The following is a 26,382-nucleotide window of genomic DNA, read 5'->3' on the forward strand; positions in this document are numbered from 1 at the left end:
TTTAGCCACAGCGCCCTGCGTGCCTGAATGGCGAATCCTGAATTCTTCGCCGTAAGTTTAGTAAGATGTACTACGGCCTCCGAAATGAATGAATTAGCTAGTTTAAGGACTCTAAGCCTGTCCGTAATGTCGTCCAGAGTAGCTGAACCAATGTTCTCTTCCAGAGACTCAATCCAGAATGCCGCTGCAGCCGTGATCGGCGCAATGCATGCAAGGGGTTGCAATATAAAACCTTGTTGAACAAACATTTTCTTAAGGTAACCCTCTAACTTTTTATCCATTGGATCTGAAAAAGCACAGCTATCCTCCACCGGGATAGTGGTACGCTTAGCTAAGGTAGAAACTGCTCCCTCCACCTTAGGGACCGTTTGCCATAAGTCCCTTGTGGTGGCGTCTATTGGAAACATTTTTCTAAATATCGGAGGGGGTGAGAACGGCACACCGGGTCTATCCCACTCCTTAGTAACAATTTCAGTAAGTCTCTTAGGTATAGGAAAAACCTCAGTACTCGTCGGTACCGCAAAATATTTATCCAACCTACACATTTTCTCTGGTATTGCAACTGTGTTACAATCATTCAGAGCCGCTAACACCTCCCCTAGTAATACACGGAGGTTTTCCAGTTTAAATTTAAAATTTGAAATATCTGAATCCAGTCTGTTTGGATCAGAACCGTCACCCACAGAATGAAGTTCTCCGTCCTCATGTTCTGCCACCTGTGACGCAGTGTCTGACATGGCCCTAATATTATCAGCGCACTCTGTTCTCACCCCAGAGTGATCACGCTTACCTCTTAGTTCTGGTAATTTAGCCAAAACCTCAGTCATAACAGTAGCCATATCCTGTAATGTGATTTGTAATGGCCGCCCAGATGTACTCGGCGCTACAATATCACGCACCTCCCTCTGAGCGGGAGATGTAGGTACTGACACGTGAGGCGAGTTAGTCGGCATAACTCTCCCCTCGTTGTTTGGTGAAATTTGTTCAATTTGTACAGATTGACTTTTATTTAAAGTAGCATCAATACAGTTAGTACATAAATTTCTATTGGGCTCCACTTTGGCATTGCAACAAATGACACAGGTATCATCCTCTGAATCAGACATGTTTAACACACTAGCAAATAAACTTGCAACTTGGAAATACAATTCAATTAGAATAATATTAAAACGTACTGTGCCTTTAAGAAGCACAGAAGATCTATGACAGTTGAAAATTAATAAATTGAAACAGTTATAGCCTCAATCCTTGTAAACAACACAACTTTAGCAAAGGTTTAATCCCATTAGCAAAGATAACAAATTCTGAAAGCAGGAAACAAATTACAGAATAAACGTTTTTTATCTCAGTCAAACTATAATTCTCACAGCTCTGCTGAGAGAAATTACCTCCCTCAAAATAAGTTTTGAAGACCCCTGAGCTCTGTAGAGATGAACCGGATCATGCAGGGAATACAATGAGTTGCTGACTGAAATATTTGATGCAGTAAAAGCGCCAAAAAAACGGCCCCTCACACACAGCAGTGAGGGAGAACAGAAACTGTCAGAAAAACAGATTAAGCAACTGCCAAGTGGAAAAATAGTGCCCAAACATTTATTCACTCAGTACCTCAGTAAATGAAAACTATTTTACATTCCAGCAAAAACGTTAAACATAATCTCTAGTTATTAAACAGCTTTATGTATTTCTTACAGTGTAATTCTAGTGAAGTACCATTCCCCAGAATACTGAAGTGTAAAGTATACATACATGACATTATATCGGTATGGCAGGATTTTCTCATCAATTCCATTGTCAGAAAATAAAAACTGCTACATACCTCTATGCAGATTCATCTGCCCGCTGTCCCCTGATCTGAAGTTTACCTCTCCTCAGATGGCCGAGAAACAGCAATATGATCTTAACTACTCCGGCTAAAATCATAACAAAAACTCTGGTAGATTCTTCTTCAAACTCTGCCAGAGAGATAATAACACACTCCGGTGCTATTTTAAAATAACAAACTTTTGATTGAAGATATAAAACTAAGTATAATCACCATAGTCCTCTCACACATCCTATCTAGTCGTTGGGTGCAAGAGAATGACTGGGAGTGACGTAGAGGGGAGGAGCTATATGCAGCTCTGCTGGGTGAATCCTCTTGCACTTCCTGTTGGGGAGGAGTAATATCCCAGAAGTAATGATGACCCGTGGACTGATCACACTTAACAGAAGAAAGGTATGCTGGGCTGCTCCCACTCCTTATTCACTATGTCCGCCACCCGCTTGGGTATAGGAAAAGCGTCGGGGTGCACCGGAACCTCTAGGAACTTGTCCATCTTGCATAATTTTTCTGGAATGACCAGGTTGTCACAATCATCCAGAGTAGATAACACCTCCTTAAGCAGTGCGCGGAGATGCTCCAATTTAAATTTAAATGTCACAACATCAGGTTCAGCCTGTTGAAAAATTCTTCCTGAATCTGAAATTTCCCCATCTGACAAAACCTCCCTCATGGCCCCTTCAGATTGGTGTGAGGGTATGACAGAGCAATTATCATCAGCGCCCTCCTGCTCTTCAGTGTTTAAAACAGAGCAATCGCGCTTTCTCTGATATGCAGGCATTTTGGATAAAATATTTGCTATGGAGTTATCCATTACTGCCGTCAATTGTTGCATAGTAATAAGCATTGGCGCGATAGAAGTACTAGGGGCCTCCTGCGTGGGCAAAACTGGCGTAGACACAGAAGGAGATGATGTAGAACTATGTCTACTCCCTTCATCTGATGAATCATCTTGGGCAACTTTACTATCTGTGGCAGTACTGTCCTTACTTTGTTTGGACGCTATGGCACAATTATCACACAATTTTGAAGGGGGAGACACATTGACTTTCATACATATAGAACATAGCTTATCTGAAGGTACAGACATGTTAAACAGGCTTAAACTTGTCAATAAAGCACAAAAACCGTTTTACAACAAAAACGTTACTGTCTCTTTAAATTTTAAACAGTGCACACTTTATTACTGAATATGTGAAAAAGAATGAAGGAATTGTTCAAAATTTACCAAATTTTCACCACAGTGTCTTAAAGCATTAAAAGTATTGCACACCAAATTTCAGAGCTTTAACCCTTAAAATAAAGAAACCGGAGCCGGTTACAGTTTTAACCCCTCTACAGTCCCAGCTACAGCCTTTGCTGCGACTTTACCAAGCCCAGGGGGGAATACGATACCAAATGAAGCCTTCTAGGAACCTTTCCAACTACTTTCAGATCCACACACATGCATCTGCATGTCCTGCTCCCAAAAGTAACTGCGCAGTAATGGCGCGAAAATGAGGCTCAGCCTACAACTGGGAAGGCCCTTCCTGACTGGAAAGGTGTCTAACTCAGTGCCTGACGTTAAAAAACGTTCCCCAAAGTTTGTAAGTGTGAATTTCAAACATAAAGATGTATAAAAAGCCCAAATAAAGCAATCGATTTTGCCCATAAAAATGTCTACCAGTTTTATAGCCCATATTAAGCCCTTTATTCTGTTTGAGACTAAGAAAATGGCTTACCGGTCCCCATGAGGGGAAATGACAGCCTTCCAGCATTACACAGTCTTGTTAGAAATATGGCTAGTCATACCTTAAGCAGAAAAGTCTGCTAACTGTTTCCCCCAACTGAAGTTACTTCATTCTCAACAGTCCTATGTGGAAACAGCAAATGATTTTAGTTACTGCTGCTAAAATCATCTTCCTCTCACAAACAGAACTCTTCATCTTTTTCTGTTTCAGAGTAAATAGTACATACCAGCACTATTTTAAAATAACAAACTCTTGATAGTAGAATAAAAAACTACAACTAAACACCACATACTCTTAACCATCTCCGTGGAGATGTTGCCTGTGCAACGGCAAAGAGAATGACTGGGGTGGGCGGAGCCTAGGAGGGACTATATGGACAGCTTTTGCTGGGACTCTTTGCCATTTCCTGTTGGGGAAGAGATATTCCCACAAGTAAGGATGACGCCATGGACCGGACACACCAATGTTGGAGAAATGAAAGGGAGGGAGAACAAGACAGGCAGACCTAAACAGAAGGCACCACCACTTGAAGAACTTTTCTCCCAAAAGAAACCTCAGCCGAGGCAAAAGTATCAAATTTGTAGAATTTTGAAAAAGTATGCAATAAGGATTAAGATTAACCACCTTGCAGATTTGCTCTACAGAAGCTTGAAGAGACAGCCCTAGTGGAATGAGCCGTAATTCTCTCAGGAGGCTGATGTCCAGCTATCTCATATGTTAATCGAATAACACTTCTCAACCAGAAAGAAGAGCAGTAGAAGTGGTCTTCTGACCCTTACACTTATCAGCGCAAACAACGAACAGGGCAGTTGACTGCCGAAAATATTTAGGTGCTAAAATTTTAGAGTACACACAACATCCAGGTTGAGTAACAGACGTTCCTTCTAAGGAGTCAGACAAAAGTAATTAACAACAATTTCCTGATTAATGTTGCGATCCGATACCACTGAGAAGAAATCCCAATTTAGTATGAAGGACCGCCTTATCCGCATGAAAAATAAGGTAAGGGGCATCACACTGCAAAGTCGAAAGTTCGGAAACTCTGCAAGCAGACAAAATAGCAAGTAGAAACAAAACGTTCCACGATAACAACGTAATATCAACCAAATGCATAGGGTCAAATGGAGCCTGCTGCAAAACTTTTAGAGCAAGGTTAAGGCTCCAGGTAGGAGAAACAGGTTGAAACACAGGGCTGATTCTGACCAAAGTCTAAATAAAAGATTGAACATCTGGCAGATCTGCCAAACGTTTGTGCAAAAGGATAGACAGTGCAGAAATCTGACCCTTCAGAGTACTGACTGACAAACCCTTCTTCAGGCCCTCCTGAAGAAAAGACAGTATGTGTGGAACCCGACTCCAAGAGAAACGCTTCGATAAACAACAATATAGGTGTTTACGCCATACCTTATAGTAAATCTTACGACCACGCCTAGCCGTGCGTTCAATCTCCAAGCAGTCAGTCTCAAAGAATTTAGCTTTGGGTGGAGGAAGGGAGCCTGAAGTAGAAGGTCCTTCTTCAGAGGTAACCTCCAAGGGGGAAGAGATGACATCTTCACCAGATCTGTGAACCAGATCCTATGAGGCCAGGGAGGAGCTATTAGAATCACAGATCCAACTCCAGAACTCCCCACCCGAGAGTTATTGTATAAACCTCTGGGTGGAGAGTCCACTCCCCTGGATGAAAAGTATGCCTGCTAAGAAAATCTGCTTCCCAGGTGACTACCCCTGGGATGAGAATGACAGAGAGGAGGCAATCATGAAACTCTGCCCACTTTAGAATGCGAGTCACCTCCTTCATTGCTAAGAAACTCAGAGTTCCTCCCTGGAGATTGATATATGCCACTGAGGTGTTGACCGATTGGAATTTGATAAAACGGGACTAAAGCTAGTTGAGGCCAGCATGTTAGGGCATTGAAGATTTCTCTTCCCATAAACATACTAGAGTTGAGAGCCAAAGACCCTGAGCCTTTAAGGAGCCCCAAACTACTCCCCAGCCTGAGTATCAATCACCCAGGAAGGTCTCAGGAAGCATGAACCCTGAGACAGATGGTCCTGTGAAATTCACCATGAAAGAGTATCTTGTTAGGAAATCCAGATCTATACTCTGCGAGAGATCTAAGGCTCAGTTTTATTGACTGAGCATGTGTAGCTGTAGGGATCTCGTATGGAACCGAGCAAAAGGAATGATATCCATGGAAGTAACCATCAGACCAATCACTTCTATACACTGAGCCACTGACTGACGGACAGAGGTCTGAAGTGAACGGCAAGAAGCCAAGTTTGGATTAACGAACATCCTTCAGAATTTTTTTTTTATAGGTAGATCATCTATAATTGTACCTAAGAAAACACACCCTGGTGGATGGTACTAGGAAACTTTTTTCCAGATTCACTTTCCACCTGTGGGAACGTAGAATAGATGAAAAGATGGCGCTTGAACCAAGATGTCGTCGAGGTAAGGTGCCTCCGCTATTTCCTGAGATCTGACCACCGCCAAAAGAGCCCCTAGTACCTTTGTAAAGATTTGAGGTGCTGTAGCAAGGCCAACAAACTGGAAATGTTTGTCTAGAAAGACAAAACAAAGAAATTGGTAATGTTCCTTGTGAATTGGAATATGAAGATACACGTCCTTCAGGTCTAATGTATTCATGAACTGGCCCTCATGAACCAAGGGTAGAATAGACCGAATAGTATCCATTTTGAAGGACGGAACCTTGAGAAATTTGTTGAGACACTTTAGGTCTAAAATGAGACGAAAAATTCCCTCTTTTTTGGGAACCACAAAAAGATTTGAACAGAATCCTTGACCCTGTTCCTTTACAGGAACTGGAACAAACACTATAGGTCTTTTACGCAGTTTAAGAAGGCCTCACTCTTTACCTGGTTTGCAGATAACCTTGACAGGATAAGACTACCCCTGGGGAGGTAAGACTTGCATCCTTTTCTGTATCCCTGAGATACTACCTCCCTGAGATCTGGGACATTGCGGATCCAAGCCTGCCAAAAAAGGAAAAAACCTGCCTCCCACTTGATCTAAGACTGGATCGGGGGCGGCCCCTTCAAGCCAATTTGGAATCAGCGGAAGGCTTCTTGGCTTGCTTCCCCTTGTTCCAAGGCTGACTGGATCACCATGAGGACCTGGATTGCTCCAGCTTGGAAGAGGAAGACTTGTAATTTGAAGTTACGAAAGGAACGAAAATTAGAATTTTGACGACCCTTAGGTCTATTCTTCTTGTCCTGAGATAGGAAAGATCCCTTTCCACCAGAAATTTCGGAAATGATCTCAGCCAGACCAGGAGCAAATAAAGTCTTGCCCTTAAAAGGTAAAGACAGAAGTTTGGATTTGGATCAGCAGACCAAGATTTTAACCATAGAGCTCTGCAAGTTAGAACTGCAGGACTAGAAATCTTGGCTCCCAGTCTAACCACTTGCATGTTGGCACACAGATAAAAGTATTGGCCAGCTTAAGAGTTTTGATCCTATCCTGGATCTCCTCTATAGAAGTCTCTTCTGAAATCAGGTCAGACAAGGCATTGCACTAATAAGATGCTGCCCCCGCAACCGTATCAATACTAGCAACTGGTTGCCACTGTAATCCCTGATAAATGTACATCTTTTTTAAATAAGTCTCCATTCTTATCCATAGGATCCTTGAAAGAACAACTATCCTTAATAGAAATAGTAACTCTCCTAGCTAGAGTAGAGATAGTTCCCCTCTACCTTGGGCACTGTGCGCCATAAGTCACGTATAGAGTCAGCAAAAGGAAACATCTTTTTAAAAACAGGGGACGGGGAAAAAGGAATTCCTGGCGCTATAAATTCCGACATGCAGTCTGGAACTGGAAAAACTTCCACAGATGAAGGAATGACATCATATACGCTGTTAAGTTTACTAGACTTTTTTGGGTTCTCAGCGACAAATAAGTCGGAGTCTTCCAAAGTAGCAAGGACGTCCTTCAAAAGTAACCGGAAGAGTTCTAGTTTAACTCTAAAGTAAACCTCATCTGAATCTGTAGATTTTTTCACTATATAGAGTCAGAGATAGAGATCTCACCCTCAGAATCCACTGAGGTATCATCATCATCATAACAGAGAGACTGACTAGCGCAGCCTCTGCGGAGTGAGAACCTTTACTAATAGAAATATTTTTAAATTTCTTCATTCTCATACCAGTAACGGGAAAGGCTGACCATGCTGCCAAAACTACAGAGGTTATCTGCGCAGCAAAATCCCCTGGTAAATAAACACCCCCCCCAGGATGTTGTTGAGAGGAACCGCAGGGCACTGCATGAGAAAATTGCTAAAGCTTGGGATGTATGAGGAGAATGCTGAGGCATGTCACGAACAACATTATCCTGAGAGACAGATGGCTCTGAGAGAGGCACTTTATTCTTAGACAGTAACAACTTATTTAAGCATGTAAAACAAAGCTGCACAAGAAGAATGACTTGAGCCTCCAAGCAGTTGTCAAAAATAAAGAGATTAGTTTTACAGTCCATAATAAAACAAATACCCCCCCCCAGTACTATTGGTTCCCAATAGACATTAATAAAGAATAAGTACTGCACTTTTAAATAAGCAACAAAAATTTATTTGCAACTGCACCTTTAAACACTGCACCTTTAAATAAATAAATACAATTTATTTGCAATAGAGTACCGTTATAACCTCAGCTTCTGCTGAGGTGCTTACCCCACCAGGATCAGTGATGTTCTCACTAGTAGAGACAATGAGACAGAAACGATCTACAGACAAGATGCAACGGCTCTGTTGAAACAAACACCACTCTCCGATTGGAAGGGAAGTTATGAGAAAAAAAAAACACCACGATCGGGAGCGGTCATGTTATTGCATCAACTTAAAATGCAACATAACAAAAAGTGCGCAAGTTTCGCTGCGCAGTCAGGCATGAAGATAAAGAATATGGCCGTTAGAGAGCAGAATAAAAACCCCTTCGCCCTCAGAGGTTATGCTATCCTGTCCCAAATAAAATTAAATGCGTTTTCTAGATATGCCCCACTCTCAAAACAGTCTCCTAAATACAGGGGAATAAAGTTAAACCCTTATCTCCTTACACAGTGCCTGCAGTGCTGCCCTCATAAATCCCTATATTAAGGGATAATCATGTCCCAATTTACATCCACTGAGGTTACATCCTTTCTTTTTGTACCCCTGAAGTGCTGTCCTTCAAACCTAGAAGAAAAAAGCACTTACCTGTGAATCCAGCTGCAGGGCAGGAACAGCCTCTTAGGTGTGACAGATACATTCACATAGTCAGGGACCTGTAGAAAATGAAAAAACAGAGTAATCAACCCTGGTTTTCAATAGAGGAGTAGCATTGTTGTTAGAAGTTAAGCAAAGACTACCTCACCGCATTCTAACTAATAGCCACCATTAATCTTACTAATGAGATTGACATGGACACAGTATAGCCCCAATTCTTGCTTGCAGGGAAAAGTACCCATTATAGGATCAAATATCTTCAGACACCATCTTCGCACATCCTCCCTTGACAGAGGCAAAGAGAATGACTGGGGATTATGGGTAAGGGAAGTGACATTTTTTAACAGCTCAGCTGGGGTGCTCTTTGCCTTCTCCTGCTGGCCAGGAGTTGAATTCCCACCAGTAATTGGAATGAAATTGTGGACTCTCCATGCCATAGGAAGAAAAAAAAATTAATTGTTAAAAAGGTAATGATTATTTCTCTCCTCCAATAACGTTTTGATCAAATATGAATGATTAACCTATTTCGAAATAGTTCACCTCCCAATAATTTTATAATTATCTATGTATTTTGAATGGTATATAGTGTATCTAAATAAGTCATTTTCTGATATAACTGGAAAAATCGGAAGAGTTGTTCTAAAATGAAACCTTTATAGACGAAACCATGATTTAAATTGAGTCTTACTGACTAGGGATTTAAATCAACCCCACTCTGCACAAAAGCAGCACAAATTAAGTGCAAAATTGGACCTGCCCTGCTATCAACATAAAGTAAAAAGAAATAGGCGGGTCGTAGACTCTTAATATTCCTAGCTGCACATCAAACCAGATAAGTCTTCCAGACATTATGATAAATGCACCTACTAACAGACTTCCCCACTTAGATCAAGGTCTCAGCCAAAATCATACATTTATTCGCCAGGTCCTTAAAGCTAAGGATCATAGATGCTGATGAAACAAAGGACGCAGAGAGAGAAGCTCTTGCTGTGAGACAGATGCCCCAGCGGGCAATAAAACATCTTGACTAGGTCTGTATACAAAGATCTGCGAGGCCAAGTTGTTGAAATCAGAATTACTGATGCCTTGTTTCACTTCTTAGACACCGATTCAAGACATAAAAAGGTAAAAGGCTGTTTATGAACATACTTAAAGAATCTATCCAGCACCTTTGTATTAGCTTTAGGAGTGTTGTTGGGTTTATCCACCTCTAAGGATTAACCCAACAATTCTCTTAATAATGCATGCATATGCTGCAACCTTAAATTAAGGGACACAACCTCACCTTCAGTTTCTAAGGGGGGGGGGAGTGGCCTGAGACTCAGTAAATTACTCCTTATTAAAGGAAAAGTCAGAGTGCAAAATTCCCTTCCTATGTTAGGCAACCTAAACAAGTCACTGTGCTTAAGTGATCCAGGAAAGACTTGCTTGTGAGGAGAGGTAACCTTCATTGCAGGAACACCTTTGTGCTTAGCCCTCAAAACACTCATCAGTTACAATTTAATCCTATAACAAAAAACAATAAAAGAACTGAAATTTAACCAAATGTGTGTACCACCTCCAATTCAGAAACAAGAAGTTAAAGGGACACTGAACCCAAATTTTTTCTTTTGTGATTCAGATAGAGCATGAAATTTTAAGCACCTTTCTAATTTACTCCTATTATCAAATTGTCTTCATTCTCTTGGTATCTATTTGAAATGCAAGAATGTATGTTTAGATGCCGGCCCATTTTTGGTAATAAACCTGGGTTTTTCTTGCTGATTGGTGGATAAATTCATCCACCAATAAAAAAGTGCTGTCCAGAGTACAGAAACAAAAAAAACCTTAGATGCCTTCATTTTCAAATAAAGATAGCAAGAGAACGAAGAAAATGTGATAATAGGAGTAAATTAGAAAGTTGCTTAAAATTGCATGCTCTATCTGAACCCAATTTTTTTCTTTTGTGATTCAGTGTCCTTTTCAGAAAGCCACTGCTCTAGAAGGAAGGGGGAGTGACTACCCATTATGCAATGCAAAACGGAAAAATTCCTGATTCAGACTACCCATTACTGCCCTGTGGGCAAGATTCTAGTAATATTAGGTCTCAGAAATGCTAGATAGTACTCTAATTCCTCAGAGTGCTTTAAAACTTACTTAAGTGCCTAAATTCAGTGTGTGATACCATCAGGGCATGTAAACACTAAGGGCTACATTTATCAAGCTGCGTTTGCAGCTTTGGGGCGCCTTCGGTGCAGGCTTGCATTAACGAGCTTGTAGTAGATTGTTAAGAAGCAGCGGCTTCCTAACCTGTTCGCCAGCTCTTAGCTGGCGGTTTAAAATCACTCGGGACAAGCCAAGCCAGGGTGATTGACAATCCATGCACGCGATTGACCTCACATAAGCAGGAGGCGGCATTGCAAACAGCTGCTTGTCCAATATTAAATGGCCATGATGCTGGACAGAAGAGAACCTTGTCTGTTGTTAAATGGGGCCCTAAATATAGTTTTTCAGGGAATAGCCAGTGGGCTGTAAAAGCTGACATTTTGTACTCACCTACCTTGCATCACTGCAGTCGAAGGCTCATCAGATGAAATACAAGCACAGTTTCAAAGAACTAACATAGGAGCTGAACTAGGTTATTGGCAGATAAATCTGCATTTCACCAGGGTAGCCTGTTACATTTCAATACTGGAAGGTTTCTCGCTGTCCGGATAAACTCCTTTGTGCACCCCTCTGTGCAGGAAGCACTTTTGAAGGGAGAAGAACGGCCTCAGGTTAAAAAACCCCCATAAAATGACATGAAGACAGAGAACTGCATAGTTTCATACACTCCATACTGGAGGCAAAACGTAACTGATGAATGCTGGGAGATGAAGCGGAGTAAAGCTCTGGAATATAGGGGTACTCTACCTTATCCAGGTGGAGAGGAATTATAATCCTACATGTGATGATTTGTAGTGTTACTATAATTTGAAAGAAACTAATGAAACCAGCATTTTATAACTATATACTACAAAATGGCGTGTTTAGAGAAATCTAATGTTTAGCTTTATTTAAAACAAATAGTACTCAAACTCTACATTATTAAAATTGATTTAAAGATAGGAAAGCTTAACAGTAGAAAAAACAAAATTTATGCTTACCAGATAAATTTCTTTTTGCGATGTACTGAGTCCACGGATTCATCCTTACTTGTGGGATATAATCCTTCCTTACAGGAAGTGGCAAAGAGAGCACCACAGCAGAGCTGTCTATATAGCTCGTCCCTTAACTCCACCCCCCAGTCATTCGACCGAAGGCCAAGGAAGAAAAAAGGAGAAACTATAAAAAGGTGCAGAGGTGACTGAAGTTTTCAATAAAAAATACTATCTGTCTTGAATAGACAGGGCGGGCCGTGGACTCGGTACATCGCAAAAGAAAGAAATTTATCAGGTAAGCATAAATTATTTTTTTTTTGCAAGATGTACCGAGTCCACGGATTCATCCTTACTTGTGGGATACCAATACCAAAGCTTTAGGACACGGATGAAGGGAGGGACAAGACAGGAACCTAAACGGAAGGCACCACTGCTTGCAAAACCTCTCCCCCAAAAATAGCCTCCGAAGAAGCCACCGCTCTAGTAGAGTGAGCAGTAATTCTTTCAGGAGGCTGCTGTCCAGCAGTCTCATAAGCCAAACGGATGATGCTTTTCAGCCAAAAGGAAAGAGAGGTTGCCGTAGCCTTTTGACCCCTACGTTTTCCAGAATAGACAACAAAGAAGATGATTGACGAAAATCTTTGGTTGCCTGCAAAAAGAACGTCAAAGCACGAACCACGTCCAAGTTGTGCAATAAACGTTCCTTCTTAGAAGAAGGATTAGGACACAGAGAAGGAACAACAATCTCCTGATTGATATTCCTGTTAGTAACCACCTTAGGGAAGAACCCAGGTTTGGTACGCAAAACCACCTTATCAGCATGGAAAACAAAATAAGGCGAGTCACATTGTAATGCAGATAATTCAGAAACCCTTCGAGCTGAAGAGATAGCAACTAGAAACAGAACTTTCCAAGATAGAATTTTAATATCTATGGAATGCATGCGTTCAAACGGAACCCCCTGAAGAGCATTAAGAACTAAATTTAGACTCCATGGCGGAGCGACAGGTTTAAACACAGGCTTGATTCTAACTAAAGCCTGACAAAAAGCCTGAACGTCTGGGACATCTGCCAGACGCTTGTGCAATAGGACAGAGCAGATATCTGTCCTTTTAAGGAACTAGCTGACAATCCTTTCTCCAATCCTTCTTGAAGAAAGAACAAAATCCTAGGAATCCTGATCTTACTCCATGAGTAGCCTTTGGATTCACACCAAAAAAGATATTTACGCCATATCTTATGATAGATTTTGCTGGTGACAGGCTTTCGAGCCTGAATCAAGGTATCTATGACCGACTTAGAGGAACCCCGCTTTGATAAAATCAAGCGTTCAATCTCCAAGCAGTCAGTTGCAGAGAAATTAGATTTGGATGCTTGAACGGACCTTGAATCAGAAGCTCCTGTCGCAGTGGCAGAGTCCATGGTGGCAGAGATGACATGTCCACCAGGTCTGCATACCAAGTCCTGCGTGGCCACGGAGGCGCTATCAAAATCACTGAAGCTCTCTCCTGTTTGGAAAGGTGGAAACACATAAGCCAGGTTGAATGACCAGGGTACTGCTAGAGCATCTATCAGTACTGCCTGAGGATCCCTGGACCTGGATCCGTAACAAGGAAGTTTGGCGTTCTGACGAGACGCCATCAGATCCAATGCTGGTGTGCCCCATAGCTGAACAAGTTGAGCAAACACCTCCGGATGGAGCTCCCACCCCTGGGATATAGATCACTGATAGATGGCAAGAGTGAGTCTCTGCCCATCGGATTATCCTGGAAACTTCCATCATCGCCAAGGAACTCCTTGTTCCCCCCAGATGATTGATATAAGCTACAGTTGTGATGTTGTCCGACTGAAATCTGATGAATCCGGCCGAAGCCAGCTGAGGCCACGCCTGAAGCGCATTGAATATAGCTCTTAATTCCAGAATATTTATTGGTAGGAGGGCCTCCTCCCGAGTCCACAAACCCTGTGATTTCAGGGAATTCCAGACTGCACCCCAGCCCAGTAGGCTGGCGTCCGTCGTCACTATAACCCACGCTGGCCTGCGGAAACACATTCCCCGGGACAGGTATTCTTGTGACAGCCACAAGTAATTAAGCAATAAACCCCCAAATGAGAAAACCGGATTGACAAATGTCCAAAACCGGTAAAAAAAAACCCTGTCAGCACCTTGCCACAGCTCTGCTGTGGCGCCTACCTGCCCTTAGGGAACGATAATGTGGGGAAAAAGCTTCGATTTGGCCGTAGAAGTGTACCAGGACCTCTGGAGATGTTGCTTGCTGCTTGCCTGCATAAACTAAATGCACAACTGAGGCGCGAAAATAGGCCCCGCCCATCTCACTCGATGTTGCTGGGGCCTACACAAAATTTATCAAACCTTTTTTGTAAGCCATGTGGGTTATAAAAACCCCTAAATAAGCCATGTACCCTCAAACACATGTCCCATAAGAAATAAAAACGTTACTCCCAGAACACACAAACGTTTGCCTAATATATCATATACAAACTGAGTGCCCATAAGATTAGCCCTTTATGCAAGCTAGTAATGCCCCTTATAAAACTAGGATTACTGCTTCCCCTTCCCCTAATGGGGATACTGTCAGCCTTTCTGAGTTAACACAGTCTCTGCAGAAAAAATGACTGAACATACCTCATTGCTGTATAGAAAGAAACCGTTCCTCACACTGAAGTTTTCCTGTACTCCTCAGCTTCTGTAGGAACAGCAGTGGATCATCATCCTCCAGGAAGAAATCTTCATCTATGTCCTGCCTGAGAGTAAATAGTACAACACCGGTACCATTTAAAAATAAACTCTTGATTGAAGATAAAATAAAACTAACAGTTTAACACCTCTTTCACTTTACCCTTCCTGCTTAGAGCCGGCAAAGAGAATGACTGGGGGGTGGAGTTAAGGGGGGAGCTATATAGACAGCTCTGCTGTGGTGCTCTTGTTGCCACTTCCTGTTAGGAAGGATATCCCACAAGTAAGGATGAATCCGTGGACTCTGTACATCTTGCAAAAGAAAATAAATTTACAGCAAAAGTGGCAAGGGTAAAAACAAAGAATTTCAAGTAAAGAATTATGCTAGCCATTTCAGATCTCTATTAGTCTTCTGATGAGCTTTTCGAAATTAAACACTTGACTTACATATTGTGATTGCTACTTTTATTGACAAAGCTGGCTATATTTGACTTACTGGAGGAAGGATCTCCATGAATCAATTACATTTAAACTCATGATATGGTGTTGATATAATAACATTTTTACATACTAGTATGTCTATATTCTCCAAAATAATCCAAAAAGTATTGTAGTCTGTCATTACTAATACAAACTTGATATAATCTCTTTAACAAGGTGTAAACTCAAGATATATTAGGCTGATTGTATAGCTACTATTAGTTTATGTTTGACTAATAATGGGGAAACAATCAACAGTGAGCTAACATATGAAAACAAATAAGCCTTGAATAAAGTTATTTTATTGTCAGTACTTTTCATTTGGCGGAAAGGCTCTTTTGTTTTACAGATTACACTGTTGTATTTCCATTATTCCAAGGACACAGTCTAGGAATCTTCTACTGAAATTGATGTGGTGAAATTCTTAATTTCTTAAAGGACCAGTCAACGCAGTAGTTTTGCATAATCAACAAATGCAAGATAACAAGACAATGCAATAGCACCTAGTCTGAACTTCAAATGAGATTTTTTTTCTGACAATTTTAAAAGTTGTGTCTATTTCCAATCCCCCTGTACCATGTGACAGCCACCAGCCAATCACAAATGCATACATGCTTATTCTGTGAATTCTTGCACATGCTCAGTAGAAGCTGGTGACAAAGTTTAAATATAAAAAAAGACTGCACATTTTGTTCATGGAAGGAAATTGGAAAGTTGTTTAAAATTGCATGCTCTATCTGAATAGATTTTTGACTTAAGTGTCCCTTTAATGTGAATTTAAAAAAAAAAAAAAAAAATCTTTTTGGAGATTTCATATTATACCAACATTTCTTCATATTGCACCCAGTTATTTTTTAAGCCAATTAATACATGTTCCAGCGTTCTAACTTTTCTCCATACAACTGCTGTGATTTTTTTTAGGCTGATTTATTTTACATTCAGGGTAGCTTTTGGTTTTAATTGTTACTTCATTAAAACTTGGTTCCTTGCACTTGAAAAACAGCATGAGTATTACAATGATGAGCCTTGTACTCATTTAGGTATTTCATCTAATAGAAGTAAAAAATTATATTTTATGTCTATACTAACTTTTCTTCTTGCACCACATGCTCCAGCCTGGGTATCATCATGTCAGAGTTCAATGGACCGAACCGAAATCTTGTGCATCTGGACTGCAGAGCTGGTATGATCTTAGAAAGGAAGTTGCAGATAAGGCAAAAACGAGTGTTTTCTGTAAACTTCTCAATCACTAAAAGAAAAGACAAAAAGAAAAAAAAAAAAAAAAAAAAAAAAAAGAAATTTGATCACTTCATATTAGTTAGTTCCAGGGTTGATTAATTAGTTCCAGGGTTGATTAAAAAAAAAAAAATCAATGTTTTTTTTTTATTGAAATCAGATTTTTTTGTTTAAAAAAATTAAATTTATTCTTACCTGATAAATTTGTTTCTTTTATGATACGAAGAGTCCACGGATTTCATCCTTACTTATGGGATATCGCCTCCTGGTCAGCAGGAGGAGGCAAAGAGCACCACAGCAGAGCTGCTGTATATATAGCTCCTCCCTTCCCTCCCACTCCAGTCATTCGACCGAAGTTAGGAAGAGAAAGGAAAAGCCAAGGTGCACAGGTGACTGAAGTTTAACCAATAAAAGACGTGTCTTATAAAAACAGGGTGGGCCGTGGACTCATCGTATCGTAAAAGAAACAAATTTATCAGGTAAGAATAAATTTCATTTTCTTTTACAAGATACGATGAGTCCACGGATTTCATCCTTACTTATGGGATACAATACCAAAGCTATAGGACACGGATGAAAGGGAGGGACAAGACAGGGAACCTAAACGGAAGGCACCACCGCTTGAAGAACTTTTCTCCAAAAAACAGCCTCAGACAAGGCAAAAGTATTGAATTTGGAAAATTTGGAAAAAGTGTGAAGAGACGACCAAGTTGCAGCTTTGCAAATCTGTTCAACGCCCATGAGGAAGCCACAGCCCTAGTGGAATGAGCCGTAATTCGTTCAGGAGGCTGCTGTCCAGCAGTCTCATATGCAAAACGGATGATACTCTTCAGCCAAAAAGAAAGAGGTAGCCGTAGCTTTCTGACCCCTACGTTTCCCAGAAAAAACAACAAATAATGAAGATGATTGACGAAAATCCTTAGTCGCCTGCAAGTAGAACTTCAAGGCACGGACCACGTCCAAATTATGTAACAGACGCTCCTTCTTAGAAGAAGGATTAGGACACAAGGAAGGAACAACAATTTCCTGATTAATAATTTTGTTAGAAACAACCTTAGGAAGAAAACCAGGTTTGGTACGCAACACTACCTTATCGGAATGAAAAACTGAATTTATGCTTACCTGATAAATTACTTTCTCCAACGGTGTGTCCGGTCCACGGCGTCATCCATTACTTGTGGGAATATTCTCTTCCCCAACAGGAAATGGCAAAGAGCACAGCAAAAGCTGCCCATATAGCCCCTCCTCAGGCTCCGCCCCCCAGTCATTCGACCGACGGTTAGGAGAAAAAAAGGAGAAACTATAGGGTGCCGTGGTGACTAGTGTATAGAGAAAGAAATTTTTCAAACCTGATTAAAAAACCAGGGTGGGCCGTGGACCGGACACACCGTTGGAGAAAGTAATTTATCAGGTAAGCATAAATTCAGTTTTCTCCAACATTGGTGTGTCCGGTCCACAGCGTCATCCATTACTTGTGGGAACCAATACCAAAGCTTTAGGACACGGATGAAGGGAGGGAGCAAATCAGGTTACCTAGACAGAAGGCACCACGGCTTGCAAAACCTCTCCCCCAAAAATAGCCTCAGAAGAAGCATAAAGTATCAAATTTGTAGAATTTGGCAAAAGTGTGCAGAGAAGACCAAGTCGCTGCCTTACATATCTGATCAACAGAAGCCTCGTTCTTGAAGGCCCATGTGGAAGCCACAGCCCTAGTAGAGTGAGCTGTGATTCGTTCAGGAGGCTGCCGTCCGGCAGTCTCATAAGCCAATCGGATGATGCTTTTCAGCCAGAAAGAGAGGTAGCAGTAGCTTTTTGTCCTCTCCTCTTACCAGAGTAAACGACAAACAAAGATGAAGTTTGTCTGAAATCCTTTGTTGCATCTAAATAGAACTTTAAAGCACGGACCACATCTAAATTGTGTAACAAACGTTCCTTCTTTGAAACTGGATTCGGACACAGAGAAGGAACAACTATTTCCTGGTTAATATTCTTGTTAGAAACTACTTTTGGAAGAAAACCAGGTTTAGTACGCAAAACAACCTTATCTGAATGGAACACCAGATAAGGTGGATCACACTGCAAAGCAGATAATTCAGAAACTCTTCTAGCAGAAGAAATAGCAACCAAAAACAGGACTTTCCAAGATAGTAACTTGATATCTATGGAATGTAAAGGTTCAAACGGAACCCCTTAAAGAACTGAAAGAACTAAATTTAGACTCCAAGGAGGAGTCATGGGTCTGTAAACAGGCTTGATTCTGACCAAAGCCTGTACAAAAGCTTGTACATCTGGCACAGCTGCCAGTCGTTTGTGTAACAAAACAGATAAAGCAGAAATCTGTCCTTTTAGAGAACTCGCTGACAACCCTTTATCCAAACCCTCTTGGAGAAAGGAGAGAATCTTAGGAATTGTAATCTTACTCCAGGAGAATCCCTTGGATTCACACCAACAGATATATTTTTTCCATATTTTATGGTAAATCTTTCTAGTCACAGGTTTTCTGGCTTGAACCAGAGTATCTATCACTGAATTTGAAAACCCACGCTTGGATAAAATCAAGCGTTCAATTTCCAAGCAGTCAGCTGCAGAGAAACTAGATTTGGATGTTCGAATGGACCTTGTACTAGAAGATCCTGTCTCAAAGGTAGCTTCCATGGTGGAGCCGATGACATATCCACCAGGTCTGCATACCAAGTCCTGCGTGGCCACGCAGGAGCTATCAGAATCACCGACGCCTTCTCCTGTTTGATCCTGGCTACGAGCCTGGGAAGGAGAGGAAACGGTGGAAACACATAAGCTAGGTTGAATGACCAATCCTGGATCTGGACCCGTAGCAAGGAACCTTGAAGTTCTGACGAGAAGCCATCAGATCCATGTCTGGAATGCCCCATAATTGGGTTAACTGGGTAAAGACCTCCGGGTGGAGTTCCCACTCCCCCGAATGGAAAGTCTGACGACTCAGATAATCCGCCTCCCAGTTGTCTACTCCTGGGATGTGAATTGCAGATAGATGGCAGGAGTGATCCTCCGCCCATTTGATGATCTTGGATACCTCTCTCATCGCCAAGGAACTCTTTGTTCCTCCCTGATGGTTGATGTAAGCTAAAGTAGTCATGTTGTCTGACTGGAATCTTATGAATCCGGCCTTCGCTAGTTGAGGCCAAGCCCGGAGAGCATTGAATATCGCTCTCAGTTCCAGGATGTTTATCGGAAGAAGAGACGCTTCCCGAGACCATAGACCATGAGCTTTCAGGGAATCCCAGACCGCGCCCCAGCCTAATAGACTGGCGTCGGTCGTGACAATGACCCACTCTGGTCTGCGGAAACTCATTCCCTGAGACAGGTGATCCTGAGTCAACCACCAACGGAGTGAGTCTCTGGTTACCTGGTCTACTTGAATCTGTGGAGACAAGTCTGCATAGTCCCCATTCCACTGATTGAGCATGCACAGTTGTAATGGTCTTAGATGAATTCGAGCAAAAGGAACTATGTCCATTGCTGCAACCATCAATCCTACTACTTCCATGCACTGAGCTATGGAAGGCTGCAGAATAGAGTGAAGAACTTGACAAGCGTTTAGAAGCTTTGACTTTCTGACTTCTGTCAGGAAGATCTTAATTTCTAAAGAATCTATTATTGTACACAAAAAGGGAACTCTTGTTGACGGAGACAGGGAACTCTTTTCTACGTTCACCTTCCACCCGTGAGATCTGAGAAAGGCTAGAACAATGTCTGTATGAGCCTTTGCCTTGGAAAGAGACGACGCTTGAATTAGAATGTCGTCTAGATAAGGTGCCACTGCAATGCCCCTCGGTCTTAGAACCGCCAGAAGGGACCCTAGCACCTTTGTGAAAATTCTGGGAGCAGTGGCTAAACCGAACGGGAGAGCCACGAACTGGTAATGTTTGTCCAGAAAGGCGAACCTTAGGAACTGATGATGATCTTTGTGGATAGGAATATGTAGGTACGCATCCTTTAAATCCACGGTAGTCATATATTGACCCTCCTGGATTGTAGGTAAAATTGTTCGAATGGTTTCCATTTTGAACGATGGAACTCTGAGAAACTTGTTTAGAATTTTTAAATCCAGAATTGGTCTGAAAGTTCCCTCTTTTTTGGGAACTACAAACAGGTTTGAGTAAAACCCCTGACCTTGTTCCACTGTTGGAACTGGGTGTATCACTCCCATCTTTAACAGGTCTTCTACACAATGTAAGAATGCCTGTCTCTTTATTTGGTCTGAAGATAAGCGAGGCATGTGGAACCTCCCCCTTGGAGGAAGTTCCTTGAATTCTAGAAGATAACCCTGAGAGACTATTTCTAGTGCCCAGGGATCCGGAACATCTCTTGCCCAAGCCTGAGCAAAGAGAGAGAGTCTGCCCCCTACTAGATCCGGTCCCGGATCAGGGGCTACCCCTTCATGCTGTCTTGGTAGCAGCAGCAGGCTTCTTGGCCTGTTTACCCTTGTTCCAGCCTTGCATTGGTTTCCAAGCTGGCTTAGCCTGGGAAGCGTTACCCTCTTGTCTAGAGGCTGCAGAGTTAGAAGCCGGTCCGTTCCTGAAATTACGAAAGGAACGAAAATTGGACTTATTCTTAGCCTTGAAAGGCCTATCCTGTGGGAGGGCATGGCCCTTCCCCCCCAGTGATGTCTGAAATAATTTCTTTCAATTCTGGCCCAAAAAGGGTCTTACCTTTGAAAGGGATATTAAGCAATTTTGTCTTGGAAGATACATCCGCCGACCAAGACTTTAGCCAGAGCGCTCTGCGCGCCACAATTGCAAACCCTGAATTTTTCGCCGCTAATCTCGCTAATTGCAAAGCGGCATCCAAAATAAAGGAATTAGCTAACTTAAGTGCGTGAATTCTGTCCATGACTTCCTCATATGGAGTCTCCTTATTGAGCGACTTTTCTAGTTCATCGAACCAGAAACACGCCGCCGTAGTGACAGGAATAATGCACAAAATTGGTTGGAGGAGGTAACCTTGCTGAACAAAAATCTTTTTAAGCAAACCCTCCAATTTTTTATCCATAGGATCTTTGAAAGCACAATTGTCCTCAATGGGAATAGTCGTGCGTTTGGCTAGCGTAGAATCTGCCCCCTCAACCTTAGGGACTGTTTGCCATGTGTCCTTCCTTGGGTCGACCATGGGGAACAATTTCTTAAATATAGGAGGTGGGACAAAAAGGTATGCCTGGCTTCTCCCACTCCTTAGTCACTATGTCCGCCACCCTTTTAGGTATCGGAAAGGCATCAGGGTGCACCGGGACCTCTAGGAATTTGTCCATCTTGCACAATTTTTCTGGAATGACCAAAGAGTCACAATCATCCAGCGTAGTTAGTACCTCCTTAAGTAATGCACGGAGGTGCTCTAACTTAAATTTAAACGTCACAACATCAGGTTCTGCCTGTTGAGAAATTCTTCCTGAATCAGAAAGTTCTCCCTCCGACAAACCCTCCCTCACTGCCACTTCTGACTGGTGTGAGGGTATGACAGATAAATTATCGTCAGCGCCTTCTTGCTCCACTGTATTTAAAACTGAGCAATCACGCTTTCTTTGAAATGCTGGCATTTTGGATAAAATACTAGCTATGGAATTATCCATTACTGCCGTTAATTGTTGCATAGTAACAAGCATTGGCGCGCTAGATGTACTAGGGGTCGCCTGCGCGGGAATAACTGGTATTGACACAGAAGGAGAGGATGAAGAACTATCCCCACTACCTTCATTTGAGGAATCATCTTGGGCAACCTTATTAAATGTGACAGTACTGTCCTTACTTTGTCTGGACGCCATGGCACAATTATCACATACATTTGAAGGGGGGACCACCTTGGCCTCCATACATACAGAACATGTTCTATCTGAAGGTACAGACATGTTAGACAGGCTTACACAGGCTAATAATGCAAAAAAAAAACCTTTTTAAACAAAACCGTTACTGTCTCTTTAAATGTTAAACAGAGCACACTATTTCTGAATGTGTGAAAAACTATGAAGCAAATATCCAATCTTTACCAAATTTTCACCCTATTGCCTTAATGCTTTTAAAGTATTGCACCCCAATTTTCAAGCTTGTAACCCGGAGCTGTTTTATCAATTAGTAATTTTAACCCCACTTCCAGGAACGTTTTCAATGACCACCAGACCCTCTCACATGAAGCTGCATGCACTGCATCCAAAAGAAACTGCGCAATTATGGCGCGAAAATGAGGCTCTGTCTACTATAGTGAAAGGCCCTTCCTGACTGGGAAGGTGTCTAAACTACTGCCTGGCGACTAAAAACGTTCCCAAACACTTAAAGTTTTGAAAATCACTTCAAACCTTATAAAAAACTTAAATAAATCCATCGATTTAGCCCACAAGAGTGTCAACCAGTATATAGCCCATAATAAGCCTTCATTCTGTTAAGAGTCTAAGAAAATGGCTTACCGATCCCAAAGAGGGAAAATGACAGTCTTCTAGCATTACACAGTCTTGTTAGAAAATGGACTAGTCATACCTTGAGCAGAAAAGTCTGCAAACTGTTCCCCCCAACTGAAGTTCTCTGGGCTCAACAGTCCTGCGTGGGAACAGCAATTGATTTGAGTTACTGCTGCTAAAATCATACTCCTCTTTTAAACAGAACTAAACACCACATACTCTTCACCATCTCCGTGGAGATGCTACTTGTTCAGAGCGGCAAAGAGAATGACTGGGGGGCGGAGCCCGAGGAGGGGCTATATGGGCAGCTTTTGCTGTGCTCTTTGCCATTTCCTGTTGGGGAAGAGAATATTCCCACAAGTAATGGATGACGCCGTGGACCGGACACACCAATGTTGGAGAAAATAAGATAAGGAGAATCACATTGTAATGCCGAAAGCTCAGAAACTCTGCGAGCAGAAGAAATAGCAACCAAAAATAAAACTTTCCAAGATAACTTAATATCTATGGAATGCATAGGTTCAAACGGAACCCCTTGAAGAACACTAAGAACTAAATTCAAACTCCAAGGAGGAGTAATTGGTATAAAAACAGGCCTGATTCTAGTCAGAGCCTGACAAAAAGATTGAACATCCGGAACATCTGCCAGATGTTTGTGGAGCAAAATAGACAAAGCCACAGCTCTGCTGCGGCGCCTAGCTGCTCCCTATGACACGGTGACATCAACCCAACCAGCAGAGTGCCCAACACCGCCGGTGTTTCTCTACCAACCACGCGGTCTAAGGCAAACACCGGAGCAGAAAGCACACTGTCCGACTCCCAGTAACACACTGCGCGGCTTCTTCAAGCGCGCGAACGAAAGGCCACGCCCTGCATCGTGGGCGTATCAATCCGAAACTCCCGGTCGGCTCAGTACTGTGTGTAAAAACAAAATGGAGCCGCCGGGACAGATTCCACACCTAACTCAGTGGCATAGAAACAAAAATAAGCCAGTCCCCTCTGAAAACAAGCTCCCGGTCTGCTGCTATTGATAAACCCAGCCGGGACTAAGAATTCTAGAGCAGTGCACACCGGAGTATAATACTCCAGGTCAGATCCCCAGCGTCAGCCCAAGTGTAAAGAGGGTTAAAACAGTGTACACCGTCACAAACAAAACCCCATATAAACATTATGTCAGTCCTAACTTGGACCAAATAATGAGAGGAGCCCTAGAACACAGACATGTGAAAGTAAGAGCCAAATGAGTACCCCCAAGTTTACATAAGAAAAATTAACAGTCTTTTCTGAGTTAGAGTGTCACAGAAAATAAGGGACTGCACATACCTCAATGCTGAGTAACAGCATGACTTGTCCCACACTGCAAGAGGTCCTTCTCCTCCAGGAAATCTGTGGGAACAAACTGGGTCTTAGATAATATCTGCTAAGACCATATTCAGCACACAGTACGGGAGGCACAGAGAGAATAAAATCCCCCCAGTTCCCAGTGCCTTAAAGCCACCGGTAGCTCTACTCTAGAGGCTGACAAGGAATATGGCTACACCCTATAGTAAAATAGCACACTTTGGTACCATTTTAAAAATAATAAACTCTTGATTGAAGAATCTAAACTAACACCTCACTTTACCTCTTCCTATCACTAACACAGGCAAAGAAAATGACTGGAGTGGAAGGGAGGAGCTATATATACAGCTCTGCTGTGGTGCTCTTTGCCTCCTCCTGCTAACCAGGAGGCGATATCCCATAAGGATGAAATCCGTGGACTCATCGTATCTTGTAAAAGAAAGATAGATAATCCCTTAATTACCCATTCCCCAGTTTTGCATAACCAACACAGTATAATAATACACTTTTTACCTCAATTACCTTGTATCTAAGCCTCTGCAAACTACCCCCTTATTTCAGTTCTTTTGACAGACATGTATTTTAGCCAATCAGTGCTGACTCCTAGATAACTTCACGTGAGTGTGCTCAATGTTATCTAACACACATGAACTAATGCCCTCTAGTGGTGAAAAACTGTCAAAATGGATTCAGATTAGAGGAGAAATTAGCATATGAGCCTACCTAGGTTTAGCTTTCAACTAAGAATACCAAGAGAACAAAGCAAGCGGTGGAAGCGATTGTGATCGCTTTCAAGGTATTGCAGTGATGCCTCGATATTGAGGCATCACTGCAATACCCTTTTTTACCCACCGATGCAGAGAGCCACTCTGTGGCCCTCTCTGCATAGGCCAGCGATGGTGCCGATCGTTGGTGGGTGGGAGCTATAGCAATGAGGGAGAGGGAGGGGGGAATAAATGTTGAAAGGGATCTGGAAAGGGGTAGGGAATTGAGGGGGGGCAGCTACACTACAGAAAAATTGTTTTACACACACACACATATATATATAAAATTCTGCCAGTACTTAAGATGGCGGTGACAATTGTGAGGTTGGGGAGGGAAGATAGCTGTTTGAGAGGGGTCAGGGAGGGATCAGGGGGTGGGATGTGTCAGGTGGGAGGATGATCTCTACACTAAAGCTAAAATTACCGAATTAAGCCCTTCACTGCTGGGCATAATACAAGAGTGGTGAGCAGCAGCGGCCTTCTAATTACCAAAAAGTAATGCCAAAGTCATAAATGGCAGCTATTTCTGAACAAAGGGGATCCCAGAGAAGCATTTACAACCATGTGTCATAATTGCACAAGCGGTTTGTAAATAATTTCAGTGAGAAACCTAAAGTTTGTGAAAAAGTGAGCAATTTTTTTTATTGCCCCTCACCCCACCCTCCCCAAGCTCATTTCCTTATTTATAGATAGTCTCATACTCAACTTTCATTCTCCCAAAATGACAGCTGCAAACACTGATTAGCACATCCTTTCATTCACTTAACCCTTTAGAATACTTACTCTCTCCCTACAAATAGCTATATATCACACATCAGTAGTATATACTTTTATTTCTTTTACATTTTGTACTACTTTTGTTTTATTTTCATCTACACGCCTTACATGGGTATTCATGCCATAGAAATGACAGAGCAAAGAGAGGAGGCGGCATTGTAATCTATGTTGACAACTCCACAAAGTACACCCCCTTACAAAAATCTAGCTCTCCTGCCAACTTTGATTTCCTTTCTGGCACAATTGAGATCCCGTGCAGTAAATCAATCATTGTTGCAGGAATCTACCGCCCACCTAGCTCTCCTGTACATTCCCTTTCAGACATAGCCCATCTCCTTAGTGAAACCATAGCTCAAAACCCAAAAAGTGAAGTTTTGGTTTTTGGAGGTTTTAATATTGATTGGCTGAATCCAAAAAATAATAGTTGTTGCTCTGTATTTAAGTCTTTGCAGCTAACGCAATTAATCTCCTCCCCAACTCGCATAAACAACAAAAGCCATAATCACACCCTGCTCGATTGGATTCTCTCCACCTCTCCCGACCGAATCCAGGAGGCAGGTGTTCTCCCTAACAATTTCAGTGACCACTGCTTAGTGTACTGTGTGTGCAAAATAAAGGCAACTAAAACCTCTCCCAAGGTTAAAATCACCAGATCCTTCAAAATATTTAATCTTCAATCATTTCTAAATGACCTCAAGAACCTCCCCTGGCACAGATTAAACCTAATCCCAGATCTTGACTCTGCAGTTGAATTCTTTCAGTCCGAAC

The 26,382-nt window shown here is 42.0% G+C and overlaps 1 protein-coding gene across 1 annotated transcript in view; it reads right to left on the reverse strand.

Moving 5' to 3' along the window:
- RFC5 (replication factor C subunit 5) overlaps positions 1-26,382 on the reverse strand; it is a gene marked incomplete in the record, with an annotated part of 128,945 nt that overhangs the window by 61,269 nt on the left and 41,294 nt on the right. Inside the window, 1 exon segment of the mRNA XM_053701683.1 lies at positions 16,162-16,321. Coding sequence (XP_053557658.1) covers positions 16,162-16,321 — 160 coding nt within the window.

Source organism: Bombina bombina, chromosome 2 (genome assembly GCF_027579735.1).
Source record: "Bombina bombina isolate aBomBom1 chromosome 2, aBomBom1.pri, whole genome shotgun sequence".
NCBI classification, from domain to species: Eukaryota; Metazoa; Chordata; class Amphibia; order Anura; family Bombinatoridae; genus Bombina; species Bombina bombina.